This window comes from Nipponia nippon, unplaced genomic scaffold, assembly GCF_047370975.1.
Source record: "Nipponia nippon isolate SJK-2023a ecotype South Korea unplaced genomic scaffold, ASM4737097v1 scaffold_7, whole genome shotgun sequence".
NCBI classification, from domain to species: domain Eukaryota; kingdom Metazoa; phylum Chordata; class Aves; order Pelecaniformes; family Threskiornithidae; genus Nipponia; species Nipponia nippon.
Window position 1 is genome coordinate 43,846,537 of NW_028262391.1, and position 22,063 is coordinate 43,868,599.

General features: G+C 45.6%; 2 protein-coding genes across 4 annotated transcripts; both read right to left on the reverse strand.

Annotated features, from left to right (window-relative positions):
* Nucleotides 1-1,549: 1,549 nt before the first annotated feature.
* Nucleotides 1,550-18,662, reverse strand: CMTM3 (CKLF like MARVEL transmembrane domain containing 3). Of its 2 annotated transcripts, none has more exons than XM_087740887.1 (6): nt 18,544-18,662; nt 17,819-18,036; nt 8,529-8,684; nt 6,598-6,693; nt 5,203-5,320; nt 1,550-3,520 (listed from the first exon to the last, which is right to left on the reverse strand). In XM_087740887.1, the coding sequence occupies exons 2-6, from the start codon at nt 17,930-17,932 to the stop codon at nt 3,492-3,494; spliced, it is 513 nt and encodes a 170-aa protein (XP_087597013.1). In that variant the 5' UTR covers nt 17,933-18,036; nt 18,544-18,662; the 3' UTR covers nt 1,550-3,491. The 2 variants fall into 2 exon arrangements, with proteins under 2 accessions (XP_087597013.1, XP_087597012.1); XM_087740886.1 differs by having other exon boundaries at nt 18,551-18,657.
* On the reverse strand, nt 18,216-22,062 carry LOC104013284 (chemokine like factor). Of its 2 annotated transcripts, none has more exons than XM_087740889.1 (4): nt 21,850-22,062; nt 21,559-21,717; nt 20,858-20,953; nt 18,216-18,712 (listed from the first exon to the last, which is right to left on the reverse strand). In XM_087740889.1, the coding sequence occupies exons 1-4, from the start codon at nt 21,919-21,921 to the stop codon at nt 18,659-18,661; spliced, it is 381 nt and encodes a 126-aa protein (XP_087597015.1). In that variant the 5' UTR covers nt 21,922-22,062; the 3' UTR covers nt 18,216-18,658. The 2 variants fall into 2 exon arrangements, with proteins under 2 accessions (XP_087597015.1, XP_087597014.1); XM_087740888.1 differs by lacking the exon at nt 18,216-18,712 and adding an exon at nt 18,831-19,231 and having other exon boundaries at nt 21,850-22,059.
* Nucleotide 22,063: the final 1 nt, after the last annotated feature.

Below are 22,063 nucleotides of genomic sequence, written 5' to 3' on the forward strand. Positions count from 1 at the left end.
TCTTGGAAATTACTTTGTCAGTTGGGAATTTAAGACTTTTAGAACTTTGAACAGTATCAGGTGAAAAGCAAAATTAAGTGGAGTCATGGACAAAGTGTTAAAAGGACAGTCGAGCCTCTTATTTCAGTGAGAATCTAAAAAGGCTGCTTGGAAATGCCTTTTGAGTTCCTTGACATCACCTGTCCAAAATCAGCACACGGGACTGAACAGATCTTCCACGGGTAAGTGTAAAAGCTTTCTGATGGGAGAAGGAGGGAGAAGGAGGGAGAGAGACCTTCAAACAGTGCGAGAGCTGTATGAAGTCATTCATCTGTGACGCCCGCAGACTGGTTTTCCTTCCTGTTAGTGGCTTTGATTCACAGCGTTGGTATCGTGAGACTTCTTGCATTGTTTCTACACAGATTTGTTCCACACTTGGTGTTGGAAACTCTCATCGCTCCCTAGGTTTGTCTGCTGCTGAGTGCCGTTCAACAAGCACAGGAATTCAAAATGGGAATAGTTGTGGTCTAATTGTGATGAAGGCATATATTAGCTTGTATGGGTTTTGGAAACAGCTCCTGTTTGGAACAAGAATGTATTGTGGTCAAAAAGAGATGTTTGATTATGACCCTGCTGGTCACCAAAAGAACTTCAGAAAGGCCTCCGTGCTGCGGGTGTAACGTTACGCTTGTGTTGCGAATCCTGAATTGCAGAGAAACCAGCGCTCCCACTATTTTGATCTTGTCAGTTGAGGAAAAACAAGCAAAAAAAAAAAAAAACCAAAGCCATAGAACCAGACTTCTCCTCTGCCCTACACCAGACTCAGCTTAGTGCAATATTGCTGGCAGATGAACAGAAGACTGAGTCAGCCCCCTCGCCCCCCCCCCCCCCCCCCCAGTCAGAATTGGCTTCGAGGTAATTATTTTTAATTGAATTCTTTTTTTCTGAAATGATATTCATAAAATACAGAAGTGTATTTTATTTGAATCATGGGAACAGATCTTTTTAAATAAAAGGCTGGAATCCTACACAAGTGCTTGACCCTGGGAGCAAACTGCTTAGAAATAAATGAAATCATCAAATACTTGAATGCTAATAGCGAAAGTCTCTGGACAGGCAATTCATTGCATGCCTGCTGAAGTAGTCCTGAAGCAACTAATGAGCAATTTTGTTTGCCTCTTCTGTTGATTTTAGGAGTATTCCAATGTGAAAAAATTACTAGAAAACCATAGCAGGTTTCAGGTTATAACATGTCTGTGAAGGGTAAACCCAGAGGGGATTGCCGTTCACAGTGTTAGCAGTTGCCAAATAAGAGCACTGTATCTCCCGTGTCTACTACATATGCTAAAACTACTTCTTGGTTAAATTCTTTCATGCTTATGTGCTGAAGATGAAGTTTCTCCTTGCAAGACGTGTCAGCATGAGTGACTGGTCTCCAGTGCCGCCTCTGTGCTATTGTCACCTCCCCAGCACGCCGTGTCCTTCTTGGTGGAGCTTCTTGAAACACCATTACTCTCGCTGGTCAGAGGCAAGGCAGTAAAACCAGGTCTTCAAATAAGACACCCAACACTTCTATTAAAAGAGGTTTAATCCAGCATGGTTTCTAAATATTAACCATGTACTAGTTTCCAGCTGTGACATGCAGTACATTTTTTTAATTAAAAAAAAAAAGGAGAAATACAAAACAATTGAATATAAAAATGAGCCCAGGTCCCCTGACGTCACAGTGTATGCCAGTAAAATATGACAATAGAAAAGAAAGAAACATGGAATTTCATACCAGAAAAGGTCCAAAGAGCTCTTTCTCATAAAAGCAAAGATTATTTGTCACATTTGGAAGCAACCATTTGTTTTGCTTTTATTCGGTGGTCTGGAAACAGGAGATGTAGGAGCTGCCTGTTCGACAACTCCAAATCTGGCCAGCACCTTCCCAAGCACCTGCTCGCTGTTAGGTACCGTGTTTCTGCCTGTCAGCAGCCAGCTGCTAGCAGGGAACTGGAACCCAAGCGGTAATTTTGTTCCAAAGGAAATCTGCCTTTATTGTTTTATCCCTGTTTTTAATTTATTCTGTTAGTACCATCTGTTCTCATTTTAATTACTTTTTGTTAAGGCCACCTGTTCTGGTACTATATGAATTTTTTTAAAATGTATACAGGTTTCTTTGAAATAGACCTATCTGATGCCATATGCAAAGAGCACGCCACGCTTTTTCCAAGCAGTATGCATTTATAGGTGGACACAAATATTTCAAGGCAGGTTGTGCTACACCTCCTTGTAAATTCAGGTGGCTTTCCCCCAGAATACGAGACCATGAGATAAATCATGTCCTTCGGGGGGGGGGAGGGGGGGGGGGAACAACATGACACACAATGACAAACCAACCCACCTCCCCACCCCCCCCAAAAAAGGGGGCTGAGAAAATGAATTTCGTTGCAGACATTCTTTAGTTTGGAGGTTGCGGGTTTTTTGCATTTTCACAGTGGGAAGGATGCAGTGCCCTCCTGGGGCCCAGGTATCCTGAGATTGACAGAAACAGTCGTCTGTTTTGCGAACCCAGCGGACTAAGTCCAGCGCTACGTCTCATGGGAGGACCAGTGTTCGCAACACAGAGCATCAGGAGATCAGACAGTGATATCTTGCGTATAAATATTTTCAGGCTTCGATAGGCAGATAATGTTGGATGGTATTTGGCAAGCCGTCCTTACCTGTGTGTGCAAACATGTACAAGGGCTTCCACGCAAATGGCACGAAGGGGCCGGTAAGACGATGCCTCGTGTTCTGCCTCCTATCTGTGGTGAAATTACAGAAGATGGGATGTGACCCCACCCAAGCAGCTTGAAAAAGTGATATTGAATGTTTGATGAGCCAGCTACCCTGCGGCACAATTATACTGTGAGGTTTGTTCTTACTGCACATTTCCAGTTGTCACTTTTTCTTGTCGCAGATAGGCAGTAGATATAAATGTGTTGAAACCAACATGTTAACTATAATCTATGCCTTCAGTGCTTGAGATGATAGTGGAATATTCAGACTTCAGATAAAGAAATACTGTTAGTTAATCAAGAAAAATACAAATAAAGTAGAAGCATTCTGAGCCTCTCTTCTTTGGCACAGCAAGAAGTATCAAAGCTATAAGCGTTAAAAATTTGGAATTAAGCGTATTAAAAGCTCCACTTATATGTTCAAAATAGTATGTTCCCGTTTACTCAGTGCATTGTAGTGCTGAGTAAGGAGGGGCAAAGGAGAATTGAGATGTGTTGTTTGGATACAGGCCTCTCGGGCAAGTTGAACTACTGCAAAATCCGTAGTTCTGAAGGAGCGTCGTAATGGCATTGGGAATAGTCTCCTTTTCCACATCACTGCCCTGTCTGTGCTTTGGTGATTCCATAAACAGGGAGATGGAAAGAGGATACTGAGGCTGAAATAAGGGAGATATTTCAATTGGCAGTGCATTCAGCAAAGAGGAAAGTGCTTGATCATCTTCCCTTCACACTTGGTTGGTGTTCAGTTCTTCAGTCCGAGTCGGAATCCGAGTCCTCATCTGAAATTTAAAACAAGGAACAATAGTGAAAATGAAAACTGGAAATCCCCAGGGCAGCTTTAGCTCTTGCTGGAAGAGAGATGCTGCTCTTCCGCAGGTGTCTGCTTTGAAGGACGTGGCATATTTAGGAAAACGCTAGTAAGATGACAGTTGTAACACGATGGAGCTTTAAATGGTGTTTCAAAGGACTTGCTGAGAGGGACTTAGACCACTACAACCGAGAGAACAATTCAGCTGAAAGAAGTTGCAGAGATATTATGCACGACCACCAAGAGGAAGTCTGCGGAAGCCATGCTTCCTGTACTACAATATTGCCGTTTGCTGTGGGTCACAGTTACGCACTGCCAGTTAAACGTATCTGAAAACCAGAAGCTTTAAGACGTTAAGAAATCCCGACAGGCCTACAGAGGTACGTCTTGCCCAAGCTCAAGACTCAGCTTGCAAGGAAGCAAGGGATTTCTGGCCTCAGCAGTAGTGAGCTACAGCATGAACGTGGGTTGGTGCTGGAGGAGCTGTACTGCAGGGCGCAGCCCTTCTTGCATGGTCAAAGCATTGACACAAAGCTGCGTGACTGCGTATTTGTAAGTTTATATATTTCTCTCTCCATCTCTACGCAAATTAGATCTAATCTTTAGCCTAATTTTGTACCCTTGTCACCTGATCTTCTTCCAAGGTCAGTTCAGTTTGTGGGGATTAACAGTTTTAATCTAACAGTCTGTTTCCTATTATCTGTTCCTTTAATTCTTCTTTTCTTTGTCTCTCTCTCTTTTTGGCGTAAAGCTTGCAAAACATTGAACAGTCTACTAAAATACCTAGAAAAGACTGTTAGCATTACTATATACCTTCTAGGATTCTGTACACATCTTAGGTGTTTGTTTTTGAGGGTTTTTGTGGATTTTGGTTTTGTGGGGGGTGTTTTTGGGGGTTTGGGGATTTTTTATTTAAGTGTGGAGCGGTCTTTCATCTGTGTGAGTGCAACGAGTAGTGTCACAGGGGCATGATGCCTGATGTGGGCTCCTGGGTGCTGCAGAATAGCTAACTGTGCCCTGCCTTGACTTGAAATGGGTTTGAACTCCCAACGGTGGGTCCCTCTTTGTCTAAGTGGATCTGTCTGATTTGAGGCAGACTGCACCTCCTGTATTGGAAAGAAATTTGATAACAATCTTGTTACTTTTATGCTGTGTGGCCCTTGGATTTCAAGGCCATTTGCCCACAGATGGTCAAAGCTTGACCCTGAATAAGAGGTAATGATGATAAAGAGATGATAAGGAGAAAAGCGCTACTGGACATAAAAGACTGTGGACTAATGGATGTTAATTATTAAGTTATCAAAAAAAAAAAGTAGTAGATGTTTATTTTTAAAGTAAGGCATCTTGATGGGAGGAAAAAAGTCTGTGCTGCACAGTAATTTCTATAATTGGATTTGGGCGCTTTCAAAGTTAGATGGCACAAAACTTCATGTTCCTGGCTTGCTAGTTGTCTTTATAAATCACTGAAATTCCAGTTGTATTTTAAGACTAAGCAGCTTCATAATTCAGCATAGTCGTGGCATACAAAATCAAGGTAGCCAAGAACAGAAACTTATTGCTAAGTGAGTGCTCTTGCTCCCCTGTGAAGGGTGAAATGGAGAAGAAAGTCTCAGGTTACACGCTCGTTTAACCAAAACGGGGAATTTTACGTACCTTCTGACTTGCGCCCTTCAGGGGAATCAGAACTGCCTTGCTTGAGAAAAGTAACCAGGTCATTGAAGGTTATGTAGAAATCAATGGCGTACACTATCGTGGCTATAAATCCGAACACCTAAAATGGCAAAATAATACTCTTTTTAACAACAGTTCACGTCCATCGATGACAAACCAAAATAAGGCTGACAAGAAAAATTCTTAAAGAAAACTTGGGCTTGATTTTTTTGGCCTGTGCCTTTCTAAAAAGACAGGGAAGGGAAATGTCTCATCACCCATTGGCATCAACTAAATTACAGCTAATTTGGGAGCCTGAGTAGTGATCCCTGCAGTTGCTCTATCAGATGTGTCCTTAGCCGCTCCCCAGGCTACCTCCCTCTCTGCTCCGGGCACGTTCTGAGCATCAGCACTGCCCTGTGCGGGAGCTACAGGAGAACGTAACCTGCACCTCCACCATCCCGAGGCAGCTCTTTGCCACCAAGAAATCACCTCGATTTCTCTGGAAATAATTTTTTACTGGTTTGTAAGGAGCCGTGTCTATTGCAGAGTGAACTAGATTGAGATAAAATGATTCTGGGGTTACCTATTTAGTGTCAAAGCAGCAGCAGTGTGGCAAGACTAGGCTGTTTTTCTGTCTGAGAAGCTAGGGTAAATGCTACGTTGGATTGCTCCACGTCTAAGCGGAGCGACAAAGATTAAAACAAGGTCTTTGGTTTGAATTGTATATGGCTTGGGATGGTTTGGTAAGGGTTGCTGGCTAACGCGACTGGGTATTGTTCTTCCCTATCTTTTAAAATTGTTATGCAAATTTTATTTATGTTGCATACATTATTGATGCTTAGAGTCAAGTTGCAGATGCAGAGGCTGTATCTTATTTCTGAACACAAAATGCTGACGATGAAGGCTCTCTCCTGGGCAGTCTGTATACTGGAAGGTAAAATGACACTGCTCTTGTTTCAACTCATCCAAGAAAAATTAGGCAGTAGAAGCAGAAGGTTGAAATGACTTAATTTAGACTGTCCTTAGTAGTTACAGGTTTGATTTCTTTTTTATTATTATTATTCCCTCCATTCAAGGATCTTTGTTCTTTGCAGGAACAGAGAAGTTTATCTTCCCTGCACAACTGGTGAAATTAAAAAGCAGAATAGGTGCCTTTCCTACCTAGTACAGTTAACATTGAGCAGCACTGTTAGGATGAAAAAGCTATTCATTGATTCAAAACCTGTTTTCCTAAATAACTGACCATTTCTTCCTTGCTTTAGGCAAATCTAATTCTCAGTTAGTTAACTGCAGAAACTTCTGCTACTTGCAATGGGGTCAAAATTGAATTGTTTCTAAAGTATCTCCGTACGCAGTTCACCAAAATACCTAAGTGGAAAGCTCACGTCTACTTACTCCTGCCGCTTTAGATGCTCCATCATTGTATTTTGAGACAGCAGCAATTGAAATGGCAAAGTAAATAATGGCAGCAGTGACGCACCGCAAGAAATCCTGTAAAATAAGCAATGTTGCATTCTCAGATTAGTCATGTAATTCCAACATAGAAACTCCTCTAAAAATGATTTCAGAAGTTACCGTTAAAAACCTTTGTTGTTGCGTCAGTGGACTTGCCTGATGCTGGAGCGTGACTACAGCCTGGTATTTCGTAGCAGATGAATTGCTCATCTGGGAAATATTTTTAAATGCAAGGTGACCAGAATCCTGGCATTAGCTTCTGTTCTTACAGGTGTTGGTATAAATCCTACTTTAACATGGGTATGTCAGGCAGAGCTCTCTTCAGGCTAAGACGGTCTATCTTTCTGTGACGTTTTAACTTGGAGCGCAGCAAGGGCTAATGGAAGAATCATTTGAAATGCCTTTGAAAGTCTCATCTTTAAGCAGAACTCCTGCAGTACCAGCGGCTCTGGAGGAGCGTACCAGCTCCCGCGGGGAACAGGCGGGTGCTTGTTCCTATACAGAGGTAGGCCTGTCTCTAGGAACTCCTCATTTAGGAACTAAACACTTCGTTTAGTGTTTAAAACTGATTTATACTTAGTATGTACACTTGTAACTCCAGCAGCTAGCCTGAAGTGAACACACCCACTGCTGTCATCGAAATGTGTGCTTCTGTGGCTGAGCCTGTTGCTCTGCAGGGCAGGGGCCACGGCCTCTAATACAAGCGGTGATGTGCTGGAGCAACCGTGTCTCTGAACTGGGTATTAACTAAAGAGCTGCGATTCCCAGGGCGTGCGTAAGTCACGCGAGCGCAGTAATGGTATCTTCACCTCTGTTCACAATTACATCTTCTGCCTTTTCAGAACAGATGGGTGGATAAGATACTGCCTCAAAACACAAATCCTATATGAAACTTGACTCCTCTGAAATCAGGACAAGGTCAATTATCTACAGTCTGTGGCTGGAGTATATTATGGTAATGGACATAATAAACATACACGTGCTTTTTTTGTCTTAGTTCTGGAATCGGATGCATGTAGGAAACGGGAAAACGATGGAACTGAGATTACAATCTGAAAAGCATGTACGCTGTCATAGTCAAAGTCACTGCTATTGTTTTATCCACCAGCGGCCTTGCTAATGTTATTTTTATACATTGAGAGCTCTAACTCAACTCTCACTATGGTGAACTATTGCAGAACTGTACCAAAAGAGAATCTGAATCGATTGGATTAGCATTTTTTTTTTCAAGTATTTGCGCTGCTAGACAAATGCTCCCTTTACAATCTATGTTTGAAGCAAGAGAGACATCCAGCGGCCAGCGTGCGGCACCCGCCCGCGACCCCGACCCTGAAACTCCCCGGTGAGCAGCCAGCGGGTTCCTGCGTCTCAATGAGCAGCTGCCGGCAGGAGCGGCAGGGCTTCCCCCCTTAACAAAAGCACGTTTGTTTGCATGTGAGTATGCATCTCAACAGCACTCACCTGAGAATTTTAAAACATTTTAATAAAGTATATGCACTGCTACATAGCATGCCTCAGTTTCCCCATTTGTAAGGGTGGCAATGTTAAAGAGACCCCAGCAGTGGTCAGACTTACCTAGGCTGATGTTGCCTGCTTCTGGAGATCCAGTCCTAAGCCATTTGCCTGGAATCAGGCATGAATTCTGTGCTTTAATAAAACCATGCTTTGCGTCAGCTCCAAGGAAGCTATAGTATGTAGTATAGCATAGTTTGAAGAGTGCTGTGGGACCTTCTGAATGCGAGGCAATATGGACAGGTTTCTGATAAGGGGGTGAAGTTGTTAACAGTCAGCCTAAACTCCCATATGGTCCCTTTTACTCATGTTATACTGTACAATTAAATCTGTGTTTTTATATTGCACGTTTCGCTTACCGTCAAAGGCCAGTAGAGTCCTTTAAACTTCTCATTAAGTTTGGAGGCATAGGCAAAAAAAAGAAACAGCGCCAGCAGGAACTCTAGTAGTGGTGCCATCATGAAAGAGGCAGCTAGAGATGCAATGTAGCAGATAAAGATGATAAATGACAGCACCTAGAGTAAAGGGGAAACACTAGTTACTCGCATGGAATAGCAGCACCTCAGGCAGCCGAGCAGCTTTGAAGCGTTATTCTCCCTGGCGTCGTTCTGTCGGTGCTGCTGGTGATGGCCTATCTTGCTTCCTACTTTTTTATCTTGGGCCAAAAGAGTTTTGTTGTTTAGCATGGAATAAATCTAAAGTAATGGTGTTTGTTTCAATGCATGTGAAATCGACTTTCTGGAGAGCTCGGTGGATTTGCACCTCTCCCAGTCAGTAATTTGCTCTGGGTTGTAAACTGTTCTGACAACGTAATTCTGAAAATAGAGTGGGGCGCTGCCAAGCAAACGGAGCTTTGAGCTTTCAACCGTGACAGTTCTCATTTGAAATCCAAATCATTGCTCAGATAGCCCCAAGTAACTCAGCATTTGTTAATCTTCTTAGAGTTGAAAGAAGAAAGTCTGCTGTTGATGGATAGAAAAGAGCTGAGAATTAATTATTCTGTAATTTCTGGAAGTCTCTGGTTCTAGTTTTCCAGTGTAGACAGCTGTTTTAGAGAGCGGTAGGATAGATAACTCCCATAGATTTGTTCTACCTGCATGATGTTTCCTAACTCTACAAAATAATAAAAATGGCATTTGTTTTCCCACTCAATTAAAATACCTTTAGACTATTGTTTATGGCTCAAAATAGAAAGTTTCACAATGGGAAAATGGCTGAATAAAATGCATTTTCACCTAAACCAGCAGTACCAAAGTGGTGTGCTACACTTCTGGACTTTCAGCTACTGTGTTTGTGAAAGTGGGAGGTGAGGCAGCTGTGGAGAAACTTAACAAAATTTTCAAATGATGTACTGGGAGTTGGTCACCTCCAAGAAGAGGCTCCAGCCCTACTGCTCTACTGCCTCACGTGGTAACTGGTTGCTGTTTTCTTCAAATTAGCTTAAAATTAAAAAAGTACCTAGCATACTGAATAAAACATTTTCTGCAGGTGTGAGGACTATGTGCTAGTTTGCACCTGAGCTGCTCTAGTCAGCCTTTCCCCTTGGAGACAAATCTCTGCCTTAGCAACACTGAGATGCTTTTGGTCAACATAGCAGCAGGTACTGTTTGAGCATTAGGTTACAAAGATATTTTTTTTTTTTTAACTTCTAAATTCTAAATTTGGGACACTGACATTCTCACTCATGTAATACTGAGATGTATTATTTTCCCCCAGATGGCACGTCTGAAGGCAGGTGTGGCTTCTTGAAAAGCATAAGTGTTTGGACTGTGACGATCAAGGTATTTGCCTCATTAAATTTCAGTTCTATAATTTTATTTGCTGCTACCATGTGTTCCTGGGAACCACCTGTACCTCAAAAAAAACCCCATTATTATACTTGAACGATAAGTTCTAATTTATTATTGATTAATAATTACTCCTATGAGAGGTCAGTCAACCCTCAAATACACGTATCAAAAGAGTCCATTTAGGTTTAGGGTGCAACTAAGCAGTTCGATCCTGTTGAAATAATTTCTTAATTTAATTAATTAAGAACCCTTTATTCTAAGCCTGGTTTTTGGGGAAAGCAGTCAGTTCTTGACCAGGATGCTAATAACTGGAGTATATTGTTTTGATCCATGAGGACTGGGTGGTGAAGTTTGAGAGGATGTGACGTTTTTAGTAAGATACTGTATTTATCTTAAAATGCCTATGCATTGTTCAGTTTCTTATAACCCAATGAAATGAGATCTGGTATAATATATACAGTTCCCTTCTGCATCGAGGCCTGTTACCTGTTAATGTTTACCCTATTTGTTGTTATTTATCCTATTATTATTTGCTTATTGCTTACATATCCTCTTTGCAGGTAGAGTTTTCATATAGTGGAGGGAACTCATTCAATGTATCTTATCCTTAACATGGTATTTTATTTCTATGACTAAGAAGTGGATATGTAGTGTTCGAAGAGAAGTGGATATAGCTGAACTTGAAAACTGCTGAGAGGAGAGAGAACTTCTTCCTCCTTCCTATCACGCTGCCTGTTCCCTTCCCACCCTCATGGAATAAAAGCAGAAAGGACTGGACTTTAACTTTGTGAATCTGTTTTGCTCACATTTGTGGAACATAATTTAGACATGGTTTCATGTTTCCTTGGTTTAAAAAGAAATCACCATGTAGCTAGGACATTCTTTCTTTCTTGTTCTGGTGTTTAAAAAAAAAAAACTTTCTGGCTAAAAGAAAGCATGTGATAACTGAGATGTTGAGACAGAGAAGCGGGCAGGGACACAGCGGCAGGGAGGAGACACGTTCAGGATAGGTCCCACCAACCAACCCTCTTTCAACAGCAGAACGTTAGACCTGAACTGAACTTGGTAGATCTCTTATGAAAGAATTAAATGCAGTGTTAAATAATACATCATACTACAGCAGCGAGGGGACGTAGAGAGGCAAATTCCAGATATGTTAAGTTGATGATGCACAGCAGAGATCACTTTGATCTCGATTCTGTTTGATATGGTGACTCTGTCTGCCTTTATACAGAGAAAAAGTTTTTCTGTCAGATGTGTTAACTGTTAGGTGAAATGAAGAGCCTTTATGTTTCTCTTAAGATCAGCCTTCTGGTAGTTTGTGTAATTTAAGGATCCTGCTGTTTTCCCCTCACCCTGATGGCACTGGGTAGGTCTGCAGTGGTTTGAAACGCATTGCAGTGCCCGAGACCCTGCTGTAACAGCCCTGGATGCAAACAGAAACTTGTTTTGTGGCAAGAGCACGCCAAGGGGCTGCCGCTCCAGCGTGCTGGTGTGCCGGTGGGATTCCTGCTTGGGTGCGAGGTAAGTTGCTGAAGAGAGGAAAGGATCAGTCTGAGCATTTCGGCTTTCTAATTCGGTCTGATCCAGAGAATCTGGCATCTGGGGAAATATTAGTTGTCCATTTTAAAATCCAGTTAACAGGCCAATTACTTGCTCAAACCAACCCCTCGGTATATTGGTAGGATCACAGCAGTCTCCTGCTGCCTGTTCCTCAGCTGTACTCTGGCCATCACCACCACCTTGAGTGGTGGGCTTGAGTCCAGCCCGTCCCGCTCTCCACTCCTGACTCCACTTGTCAGCACCCCGTTGTGCAGGGACGTGCACTCAAGGCCACGTTAAAAAAAAAAAAACAACCCACCACCTTGATTTGCAAGAGGTCCTTTCATTTCAGTGGATTACTGATGATAATAGTAAAAGGGAAAGAATCTGACATGAAATGTGATAATTGCTCTCCAGTTAAGTATCATTCCTTGTTTTGGAGACATTCAGAGACTGAAAAGGCCCCAGGAAGATTTTAGGTGAAATACACACCTCTAAAATAGTGGACCAGATTTTGAGAATGAAGGTTTGAAAGACGGTATTTTTACATGTTACGGCCTTCACTGAGGCAAGGCTGGAAGGCGCTGGAAGGGGAGGCAGGCAGACATTAGAAAGAGCCAGAGGAACAAAAGGAAGGAGGTGCCTGAAGGCTCTGCCAGGTGATGGCGACGGTGCTGCAGCTTGTTCTTTGGTTTTCTTTTTTTGTCTGCCTGGTGGCTCCATCGCGGCCCTGACGTGGACCTTAATGCCGTGGACCTTAATGCCGTGGACCTTAATGCCCAATCTACTTGGTAACTCGGGACAGCCCTGTGTAATACAAAAGCCCGCAAAGCTGTCTGCTTTTGACGATGTTTCTCATTTCTCTTTGTTGAGAGCTCATTTCCCTGTCTGACAGGTGGGGTGTGTGGACTCCCTGAGCAATACTGGATATTTCTATTACTATCTTTTCTGAATTATAAATGTCAGTAGGTATCTTGTTATCTTGTCTGACCATTTAATCGCAGTGCTATTAACTGAAGCATCTGATATCATCTAAAAATTTGGTAATCTTAAAAATATACCTCTCCTCCCACAATACAAACATTGATGTGCCAGTCTGTACCCAGAAATAACGCACACCTACTTGCTTACTTTTCCAGGTTTCAAGTCTTTGAGACAAACACCTGGCAAACTGAAAGTTGCTCTAAAAATGACAAACTCAAAAGCAACCTTCAGAATATAGCCTGACGCCTCTAAAGGCCGTCAAATGATCCACTGCACGTCACACTTGTTCTGCACCTTTTTTCCTGAAGCTGCGTGTTTAAAAGCGATTTCAGAGAAAGGTCCAGCAATGGGATCTTGTCATTTTTCTAACAAACAGCTCTGTGCCTATGCTAAAAAAATACTAGAGAGGAAGTTTGTGAGCCTCAATGAGGTTGCAAGTTCATTTCTAGCACTTTCAGACTCAGAAAGCACTGCTGCTTCTGGGAGAAAAGAAAAAAATAACGTTTTATCAGTTTTGTCCATTTGTATTTACACAGGGGGGTTCTTTTTCCTTTGGGATTACACCCTTGGCATTGATAGCAGCTAGGAGTCGGAGTTGTTCCCGCACTGCTGCTGAAAGGTTGGTGTGGTTGTTGCCAGCTTCACTGCGGAGGGACACACGGATGCAGGAGGCTCTAGTGCAGCAAAGAACAGAGCAGGAGCCTTTCATAGTCTGGCAGCGGTAAGATTATAAAAAATCCTGGCAAAAAAGAGGCCTGATTTTTCATTCAGCATCTTTTTTGTGGGAATGGGAATGCACATAGAAGAGAACTATTGCGTATTACTTTTTCTTTTTTAAAGGAACTTCTCTGGTATTGCGTTTCAAAAAGCAATTTTCTCCCATGTAATTAGTACTTAATATTGTGTTGCTGGGCTTCTTAAATTGGCCAGGCATCGTGAAGTGACACTTTATAACCAGCTTGCAATTCAAGGTATAAAAAATAATGAGTTACAACGGTTAGAAAGCACTGTGCTCCTTACAGGAGGGAGGACTGCTGAAGCGCTGAGGTCACGGCAGAGCGCGAAGGCGTCTGTGTCGTCCGTGCAGGGAGAACGGCCCCGGTGCAGCCCGCCGGGGATGACGCGGGTGCCAGGAAGCAGCTGACATCATTGCATGCTACTACACGTGCCCCGGCGCCCTCCGCTCGCTGCTCCGCGCCGTCAGATGCCTGCTCCTTGTTTCCCCTCCGCAGGAAAGAACAGGTTTGCTTAAACAGTTATAAAAGCGGCTAGGACAAGAGTCCATTTTGTTATTGTTTGTTGGCAGAGAAAGAAAGTAGATCACTTAGTGGTCTCTGCTCTTCAGTTACTTCTCTGTCCTACTTGTCACGGAGGTGAAGTTCTTGGCTCCCCCAGAATTAGCCGCAAGGGCCACCTTCTGGCTACAGACCCACAGAAAGGCACAGGGCTCCTCTTCAAGGGAGGCTTTACACAGAGCAGCTGCAAGTTTCAGTTACGAAGGTCAGTTCAAAGAAGACTGAAAAGACAGAAGACAGGAAAAGAGGAGAAAAACAGGCACAACGATTTCTACATCCTTTGTGTCACCACAAAGGTGACACAACCGTATACTGGACAACCTTACATATTCATACTATATTTTTATTAAAAAAATACGTAGTGCCACTGCATGCTGGCTTCAGGGGGCTACGGAGAAGCCAATTAAAGTAGTCACCAGGACAAACACAAAAACTTGAAATAGCCGGGGTGAGTAGCAGGATGTGCACATGTGGATCTTGCCTGGACAAGCTCTGGTGGCAGGGATGAGAGTGGCTGGTAAATGGTTCCGACATAGGACAGAGGGAACTGAAAAATGCATCTCTTAAGGGGGGAAAAGAGCATGGATGAGATGTTGACCTTCAAGATAGCAACTTGAGTATTTAGGAAAAATGAGTGGCTTAAGAGTGTTAAAATATATAGAAGAAATAATGGTATGAGGAGAAAACAGAAAGGAAAAAAGAAACAGAAAAAATTGACCTGGCAGATAAAGAATGGTGATTAGAAAGTGGAGGAGCAAGACAGTGAGAATAAATAGGATCAGGAGAGACAGCAAAGCTTGCACAGGTACTTGATGTTACTGCTGCTTTGCGGCTGTGTAGCTATCCCGGGTGGAATAAAAAATTAAGGCCTAAGGCAGGAAGATCAAAAGGAAGAGGAGCGCAGTGGGGGGGGGGGGGGGGGGGGGGGAACTTCTTTCTCTGAATGAAATTTCAGATTATAATTAAGCTTCTAGCAGTAATCAGCTTCATCACCAGCCTGACTTGTTCTAGAGGATGCACCAGAATGCCCAGACCTGATAGCCCACAGAGCAGTTTACATGCCGACATGAAAATTACACCCCAACACTGCAAAGATCCATACTCACTTCACGTGAAAACCTGTGTAAATGTTATTTTTAAAAAGCGGCTACAGCAGTTTCCGTCAATCCGAACAAAGGAATCCTCGCCAGCAGCGCTGAGCTCCCACGCTCCCGGTGCGGCTGCCTGCGCGACCCTCCCTGGGACGCCCCGTGCTGCCGGCACCAGCGCTCCCCGCCACCTCCAGCAGTGCCAGTGAAGGGAAGGGGCTGGGGTGAATGTGGCAGTTGTCTTAATTTACAAAGTCGGAGTCAGTCCGCTATAATTTATGACAGCTGAACCGATCGTTTGCCAGCCACTTCTGCTGGGCAAAACATGACTTTTTAATGAGGTTACTTCCACCAAGTACACAACCAGCACGGTCACTGGGCTGAGGGAATTTGCTGAAGCGAACTCCTGTTCCCTTCCTGCCATAGACAGAAAAGGAGAAGTATAATCATCTGCCCCAGTCCAGATATGTTTGCAAGCTGCTTCTGTGCTTTGCTGGTAATACATTTTTCAGTATTTGGTGGTTTGCTTTTTCAATGTTGAAAAAACTGACTTGGCATTTCCTATAGCTGAGCAGAGAGCCTCTGACCCACCTGCAGAGATGCCAGCATTTGCATCACTTTAAAGACGGAGAAATAAAGTGCATTTCTCGCGACTTGCCAAGCTGCTGAATAATAACGCGATGGAGATGTTTGGCAACAATAATGAGAACCCCATTTTGTTTCTGAACAAAAGACACTATTCAAAACCTGTATCCCATGAATATTATTTACATACATTTATGCAGAACCCAACCCCACCCCATGTTAGTATTGTGTCAAAGAGGAAAAATCAAAGATTCAAGACAAGAAATACAAAGCTAAAGATGAAACACAGATTTAAACTATGATAGATTTAACTTGGACTCATCCTCAATTATTTGGCACTGCATTTCTCTAATTGCATACAGACTGGATTTATTCTGGGGCCTGTGTTGCCTTCAAAGATTTCTTCTTGTAAAGCTGAGGCAACTGGAGAGAAGTTACTGCTGCCTCCCCTCTGCCAGGAAAGGGCATCCCAAGCACGTGGGCCGGCCTGCACGGAGCACACAGAAAGCTTCGCTGCAGCTTTGGCAGAGGGGATTTTACAGCTGCTTTCAGCCAGTCAAACCCGCAGGAAGCCCTGAGCAGCCCTACAAAGGATAAACCCCTGTTTTGTCAAGACAGAGCAGTTTTTATTACTCCGAGGAGGCTTAATCAGTGCTTCTCTATGACAACAAAAGGGTGAGTCTGATCCTGTGACCCAAACAGTGTTCCTCAAATATGTCATCGTTCAGAAATGTTAAAAAGCCAGGCTGCCTGAAAGTCCTAATTTACTGCCTGTAAGCTTGCATAGGAAACTCCAGTAGATGTTACAGTGTGTAACAAAAACCAAAGGAGCAAAGTCAGTTGGGCTTTGGTATCTTCTAAATGTGTGGGTTTTGTCAGCTACAGATGCTGTATGAGTGATGGGGGTACCTGGAATTTTTACAGCGTTTTTGGTGGAGCTGCCACAGCTGCTGCTGCCTGCTGCTACCCAGCCCGAGGCCCGCCTTCCCCACCACAGAAGTCATCCTCGTCTCCTGAACGAATGGCTTTTCTTCTCAAAGCCAGCCTCGCATCTCCTGGCTGTTCCCCTTGCTGTCTGCCGCAGGGCAGCGCCTGCGGCCTCGCAGACTCCCAGGGCTGGCAGAGAAAGGCTGGGCCGGGAGCCTGACGGCGCTGCCTGCTCGCTGCCCCTTCCTTCCCTTTCTCGTGCTTGAATTTCCTTGTTCCCTCCTCGGAGCCAGCACGGTGGGTAGCCAGAGACACCTCACACATCGAAACTGCGTTCCGCGTACTTGGCTACTAGCTTGGGCTGTCCTGATTTTTCACCACCTGCTGTCAAAACTCCAGCTAAAATTGCAGAGAACTTGGGTGTTTAAATTTCTCATTATTTCTAGTATAAATGATGCCGAAAGTCTAATTTCAATCAACTAACTTCCTCTTAAAATTTAACTTTTGCTTGTCAAATAGCCGCTACCCATGGCGTAAGTGTTCTCTTTCCCTACCAGCTGGGTACTGTTTCATCTGCCAGGCTTTAAGCCTTTACAAGTAAAATACCAGAAAGCGTTACACCAAAAATCAAAGGCCTATAATTACCGCCAGCCCGGATCTCAGAACCTGGACCCAAAGGAAAACCACGGTGTGTTTCTGGGGGAGCAGTGCTTCCAGCGCCAGACCGCGCTTGTCTGTAACGATGATGATTTGGTGCTTTCACAGTAAGCCAAGCGTGAAACCGAGCAAGCGTGTGCCTCCGTGCGCTCAGGGACAAACACGGCTTTCGAAGAGCTCAGGACAAAAGCCGAGAGATGGCGATGCCCTGTGCAATGCCACACATCGTGAAGTTACGAGTAAAGCCTTTCTTGACGTACTCGGGACGAGCTGACTTGCAAACCCTCCCTCCCGCCTGGCACTAGGAGATAACGCAAATCTGGGCAGTAGGGGTGACTCGATTCACGCTGCAAATAGGTTAAAACGAAATCAAAGCCATTTTTAACTGAAAAGGGAACGCACGTAAGGCACTGGAAGCTTAACGCGACGAGCATTTTGGTTTCCTGGCGTGCTCCGCCTGACCCCAATGCAGTGACGGCTCAGCCCTGCGGTCTCTTCCCCCGGTTCTCCCCCTCGGCTGGGCCCTCCCCCGGCTCCGGGCACGCTGCGGGCGGACCGACGGACGGCACCGAGGAAGGCCGCCTCTTCGGCTCCGACACGGGGTGAGCCCGCTCCCAGTCGCGCCGCCCCGCCTCCGGCGGTAACCGGCTCCTCACGGGGGGACGCGCCCGGAGCCCCCGGCCGCGCCCGGAGCCGCGTCCCCGGGGCCGTGCGTCCCCCCCGCCCCAAACCCGAGCGCGCCCCCGGCCCGGGGCTGCTGCCGCTCCGCCCCGGCCCTTACCGACTCCGCGAGGAGGAGCTGGCCCTTGCGGGAGCAGAGGAACTCCCGGGGCGGCAGGAGCGAGCGCAGCCCGGGCGGCGGCGCGGCGGCCCCCGCGGCCTCGGGCTCCTCCATGGCTGCGGCGGGCGCGGAGCGCGGGCGGCTCGGGCCCTGCTGTGCTGCTCTGCTGGCTCGGGTTTTTTTTCCTTCTCTGAAGGAGGGAAGCGGAAATCGTGACACTGCGGAAACGTGAAAAAAAGCCTCAGCACCCCCAGCCCCGGGGGGCGGCTCCGCCGGCGGCCCCATCCCCAGCCCCCGCCGCCCGCAGCGGCAGGGGGGTCCCGCCGGGGCAGGGCGGGCCCGGGCCGCAGGCACCACCGGGCGCCGAGCCGGCCGCCGCCCCGCTGCGGGGCCCGGCGGAGCCCAAGCGCCCAGCGCCCCGCCTGCGCGGCACGGCCCCGGCCCCGGCCCCGGCCCCGGCGGGTCCCCCGCTCTCTGCACGCCGCGGTGTCGGAAAAAGCGTTGTAGCACAACCCCCTTTTCACAGCGTGCGCCCTTTATCTGCTCGCTTTTGCCCGCTGCGCTGCATCGCCCTTGCAACTCCCTCCCGGCCCGGGGTGCCGCAGACGGATTCGGGGGGCGCCGAGCTTCCCCGTGGGCTGTCTGAGCACAGGAGCAGCTGTAGCAGCGGCCCCCACCGACACTTACGTATTTTCATGTGGCTTATCATACGAATTCAGCTTTACCTACTACCTTCGCTGCACGGCAGTGGAGTCGTGATTGGGTCGCACGAGGGAGGCAGCGTGGTTGTTTTCAGCGCTATTCTAAACATGAAAATGAAAATTTGAGGATCCGAAGGTCTCACAGCAATAAAGCACTCACATGGCAGGGACAGTCATCGGCCAGGACGCTGACCTGCGGCATGAGGGACACAAGTAAAATAACCCTGTTCCTAAAGATGTTTATTGGTACATTAAATCAAGTAATTCTTACTTCACGTGACTTAATAAATAATGCTAAATAACGCACTGAGGCCTATTTGTACTTTCTTTTTATTACAGAAAGAAGACAATTATGAAATTAATTTTCATACAGGTGAAAATGTAATTAAGTTTACAAAACCAGGACAATTTTCTGCCATGCTTATACTGCTGAAATTGCAACACTGAAACGACATTTGTAAACGTAAGAAAACTTATGAACAATACTTGCAAAAAAGTACATAAATGCACGGTAAATTCAAAGGTGAACACGTGAAAATACAAATTCTTTAAAAGAGAACAGTAAAACAGTCATCAATGGAGAAATTGTTCTTTTACTAAAATGGTAATCTCATTTTGCAGTATTCCTTCCTCTTGGTCCACCAAGACTAATCTTCTGGAAAAGAACAACTGCGTCGACAACAGAGAGAACAAGCAATACAAGACCAAACACCTATAAAAAATGATGACGTTAGTGTCCCCATAGAATCTCTGTCTTTTACTGTAGCAATTCATCTACTGTTCCTCAAAGCAGTAAACACATCTTCCTAAGTCGGTTCTGGCCTTCTAAATATATGTGTGATGTGAGACAGCTGATAAATAACACCTGTATTTAAATCCCATCAGCCTTTCGTACAGCAGTCTACACCCTGGCTTTGTTTGATGTTTGCCTTGGAGATGCTGTGTTCTCCTTGAAAGCTAAGCTAATGCTGCATTATGCCAGACAGTGCTTTTATCCTAAATGAAACCCCTTCTGTCTCTTTAGGGACTGCCTAATTAATGCTATTGGCCCGGAGAAAAGTCAACGTTTGTAGAAACAAGCCTAGCAGGAAAAAAAATAGTGCGCCTCTCCTCTGAAGCTCTGAACGGGAAACATATTCCAAATTGAAGAAAATGTACGTAAGTATTTAAAAAATATACAACTTCAGGCAGGCAACTGGAAAAAGGTGTTGGCAAAACGACCGCTGAGTTAACTTGCTCAGCTCTTGCCCTTCAGCCCAATCCCACATGCACACAAGTTTTTTGATGCAAGCATGTTTTAGAATGGAATTGTCCGATGGGTGGAGTAACGCTAAGGCAGGCTCTTTCGGGAGAGCACAGTCCAAGGCAGCGTGTGCCCTAGGAGCACGGGCCTCAGCGCAACTCTGCGTCTCCTGACACTGAAGATGTCATACGTTCTGCCCAAACCTGTTTTCCAAGCTACCCGCTTAGTCTCCTGCTTCCCACTTCATTTTAATTTCTAACGTCACAACTGAGACTATATACTATGTTCTAGCATAGCCGGTCCCTGTATCAGAAAGTCTCCTTTTTGCTTCGGATGTTGTTGCCAGTGAAGACATCTGCTTTCCACCTCATCGTCTCTTAAGCTGGTTTTGAAAAACTCCTGTGGCAAGTTCTGGGCTTCTTTTGGTCGCTTGTCACATTTTAGCTTATCTTTTCCTTCAAGACACTTAAATACTTTCAAAACTGAGGTTTTTCCCCCTTATTGTTTACTAATGTTAATTACATTAGTTCTCATTTGAATTAAAAATACCAGTTGCTTAAACTATTAAACTGGTTTGATCTTAAATACACAAAAATTTTACAACCGCAGTAGGAAAAAACCTTTTCAACTGCCGTAATTTCTCAGTTTGTGTCAGAAAAAATAATATACACATCAGGAGGGAGGCAGCAGCACGTCTGTTAAAAAGTTTCAACTCTTTTTAGCAGGATTGCAGGCATTGCTTCTTAAATAGTGTAACCAAACTGGACAGTCCTAAAAGAGCCATGGATTCTCCCACCTGGGATTTCAAGCTATGGAAGTGCAGGTTACTCAAATTAGTTGAACTCTAGGAGTTTTCAGTGTTAGTGCTTCTCAGTAGTAATTCCTAAGTCTAGTAATATCTTTAAATTACCAGTGATTTGAGGATTTTTTTTTTAGTGAGATACACTGAATGTGTATTCACTTTGTTTGCGATGGCTGAGTATATTCTTCTACAACAGAGCTATTTTCATGGTTGTACCACAGTGTAAATATACCAAGAGGTTCAAATCACGTCCACTTTAAGAACTGAAATTCCTTAGTAAGGTCTGTACTTACTCCTCCAGCCAGCGTCCCATTGTTGCTCTTGATTATTACTGCACACAGGCACACAACAAGGAGGAACAACGCTGCAATCACCGAGTTGAAAATATCCTGAAACAGCCAGGGGAAGCAAAATATTTATTCTGACCAACATGCCTGAGGAAGAACGTGAATAGCTCCCAATACTGCATGAATCAGTAAAAATTGCTGGTTTACTATGAAACTAGAATTAACCTAATATCCGCCTCAGATCGCCAGTGACACCCAGTGGTTTGATGGTAAAAAGAGCGTTTGGGATAAAACTTCCTCATTTTACCTTTTTTTTTTTTTTTTGCAGTCAAATTTATGCAACTTGGCTACGCTTGATAGAGTAAAGCAGCAAATAAATTTTAAAAAGGGAGGTAAGAGGGGAAGTTATTTAAGTGAAAGTGTATGTTTAATTTGTGATGAGAAAGACGAAAAGTACAGCATTAGAAGGTTAAGCAAATGATGCCCATTACAGGAGGGACTGTTAACGGATATACAGCAGCTATTTAGGAATGGACGCAGAAGAGCGCTGTCATCTCTGTTAGGGAAAACTGGTCCAACAACAACGAAACGCCGGGCTTTGCTTTAACTTTATGGAAGCAGCGGCCGGAGGGCCCGAGGACCTCCCCGGGAAGGGGCGAGCACGGGACGGGTCACCCCGCTCCACCTGCGGGCCAGCCAATACTCACAGCCAGCGGCCAGAAGAGCCAGCTCATCTTTTTATCGAGCTTTAGCAAGTACAGCAGGAAAAAGAGCGCCGTGATCACCACCTCCATGCCGGCCAGCGCCGTGTACGCCCCGGGGGCGCGGGAGGCCGCGAAGCAGAGGAACGTCACGAACGCCACCAGCTGAAGGGACAGAAAGGGCAGGGGGTCGGGGGGGTCGGGGGGGGCCGGTGCCCCGCCGCTCCCCGCCCGCCTCCTCCGGGCGCGGAGGGCCCCCGCAGGGCCCGGCCCCGCCCCGCTCCCCTCAGGGCCTACCGCGCGGGCGATCTTCACGGCGCCCCGCGGGGAGCGGGGGAAGCCGCTGTCCACCGCCGCCACCGCCGCCATGGCGCCGGGCCGGGCCGGGCCGGGGACAGCTGCACCGGCAGCGGCACCTGCAGCCGCGCCGCTGGGCTGGGGCTGGGGCTGGGGCTGGGACTGGGACTGGCACCGGCCCCGGCCCCGCCCCGGCGCTCCCCCGGCGGCGGAA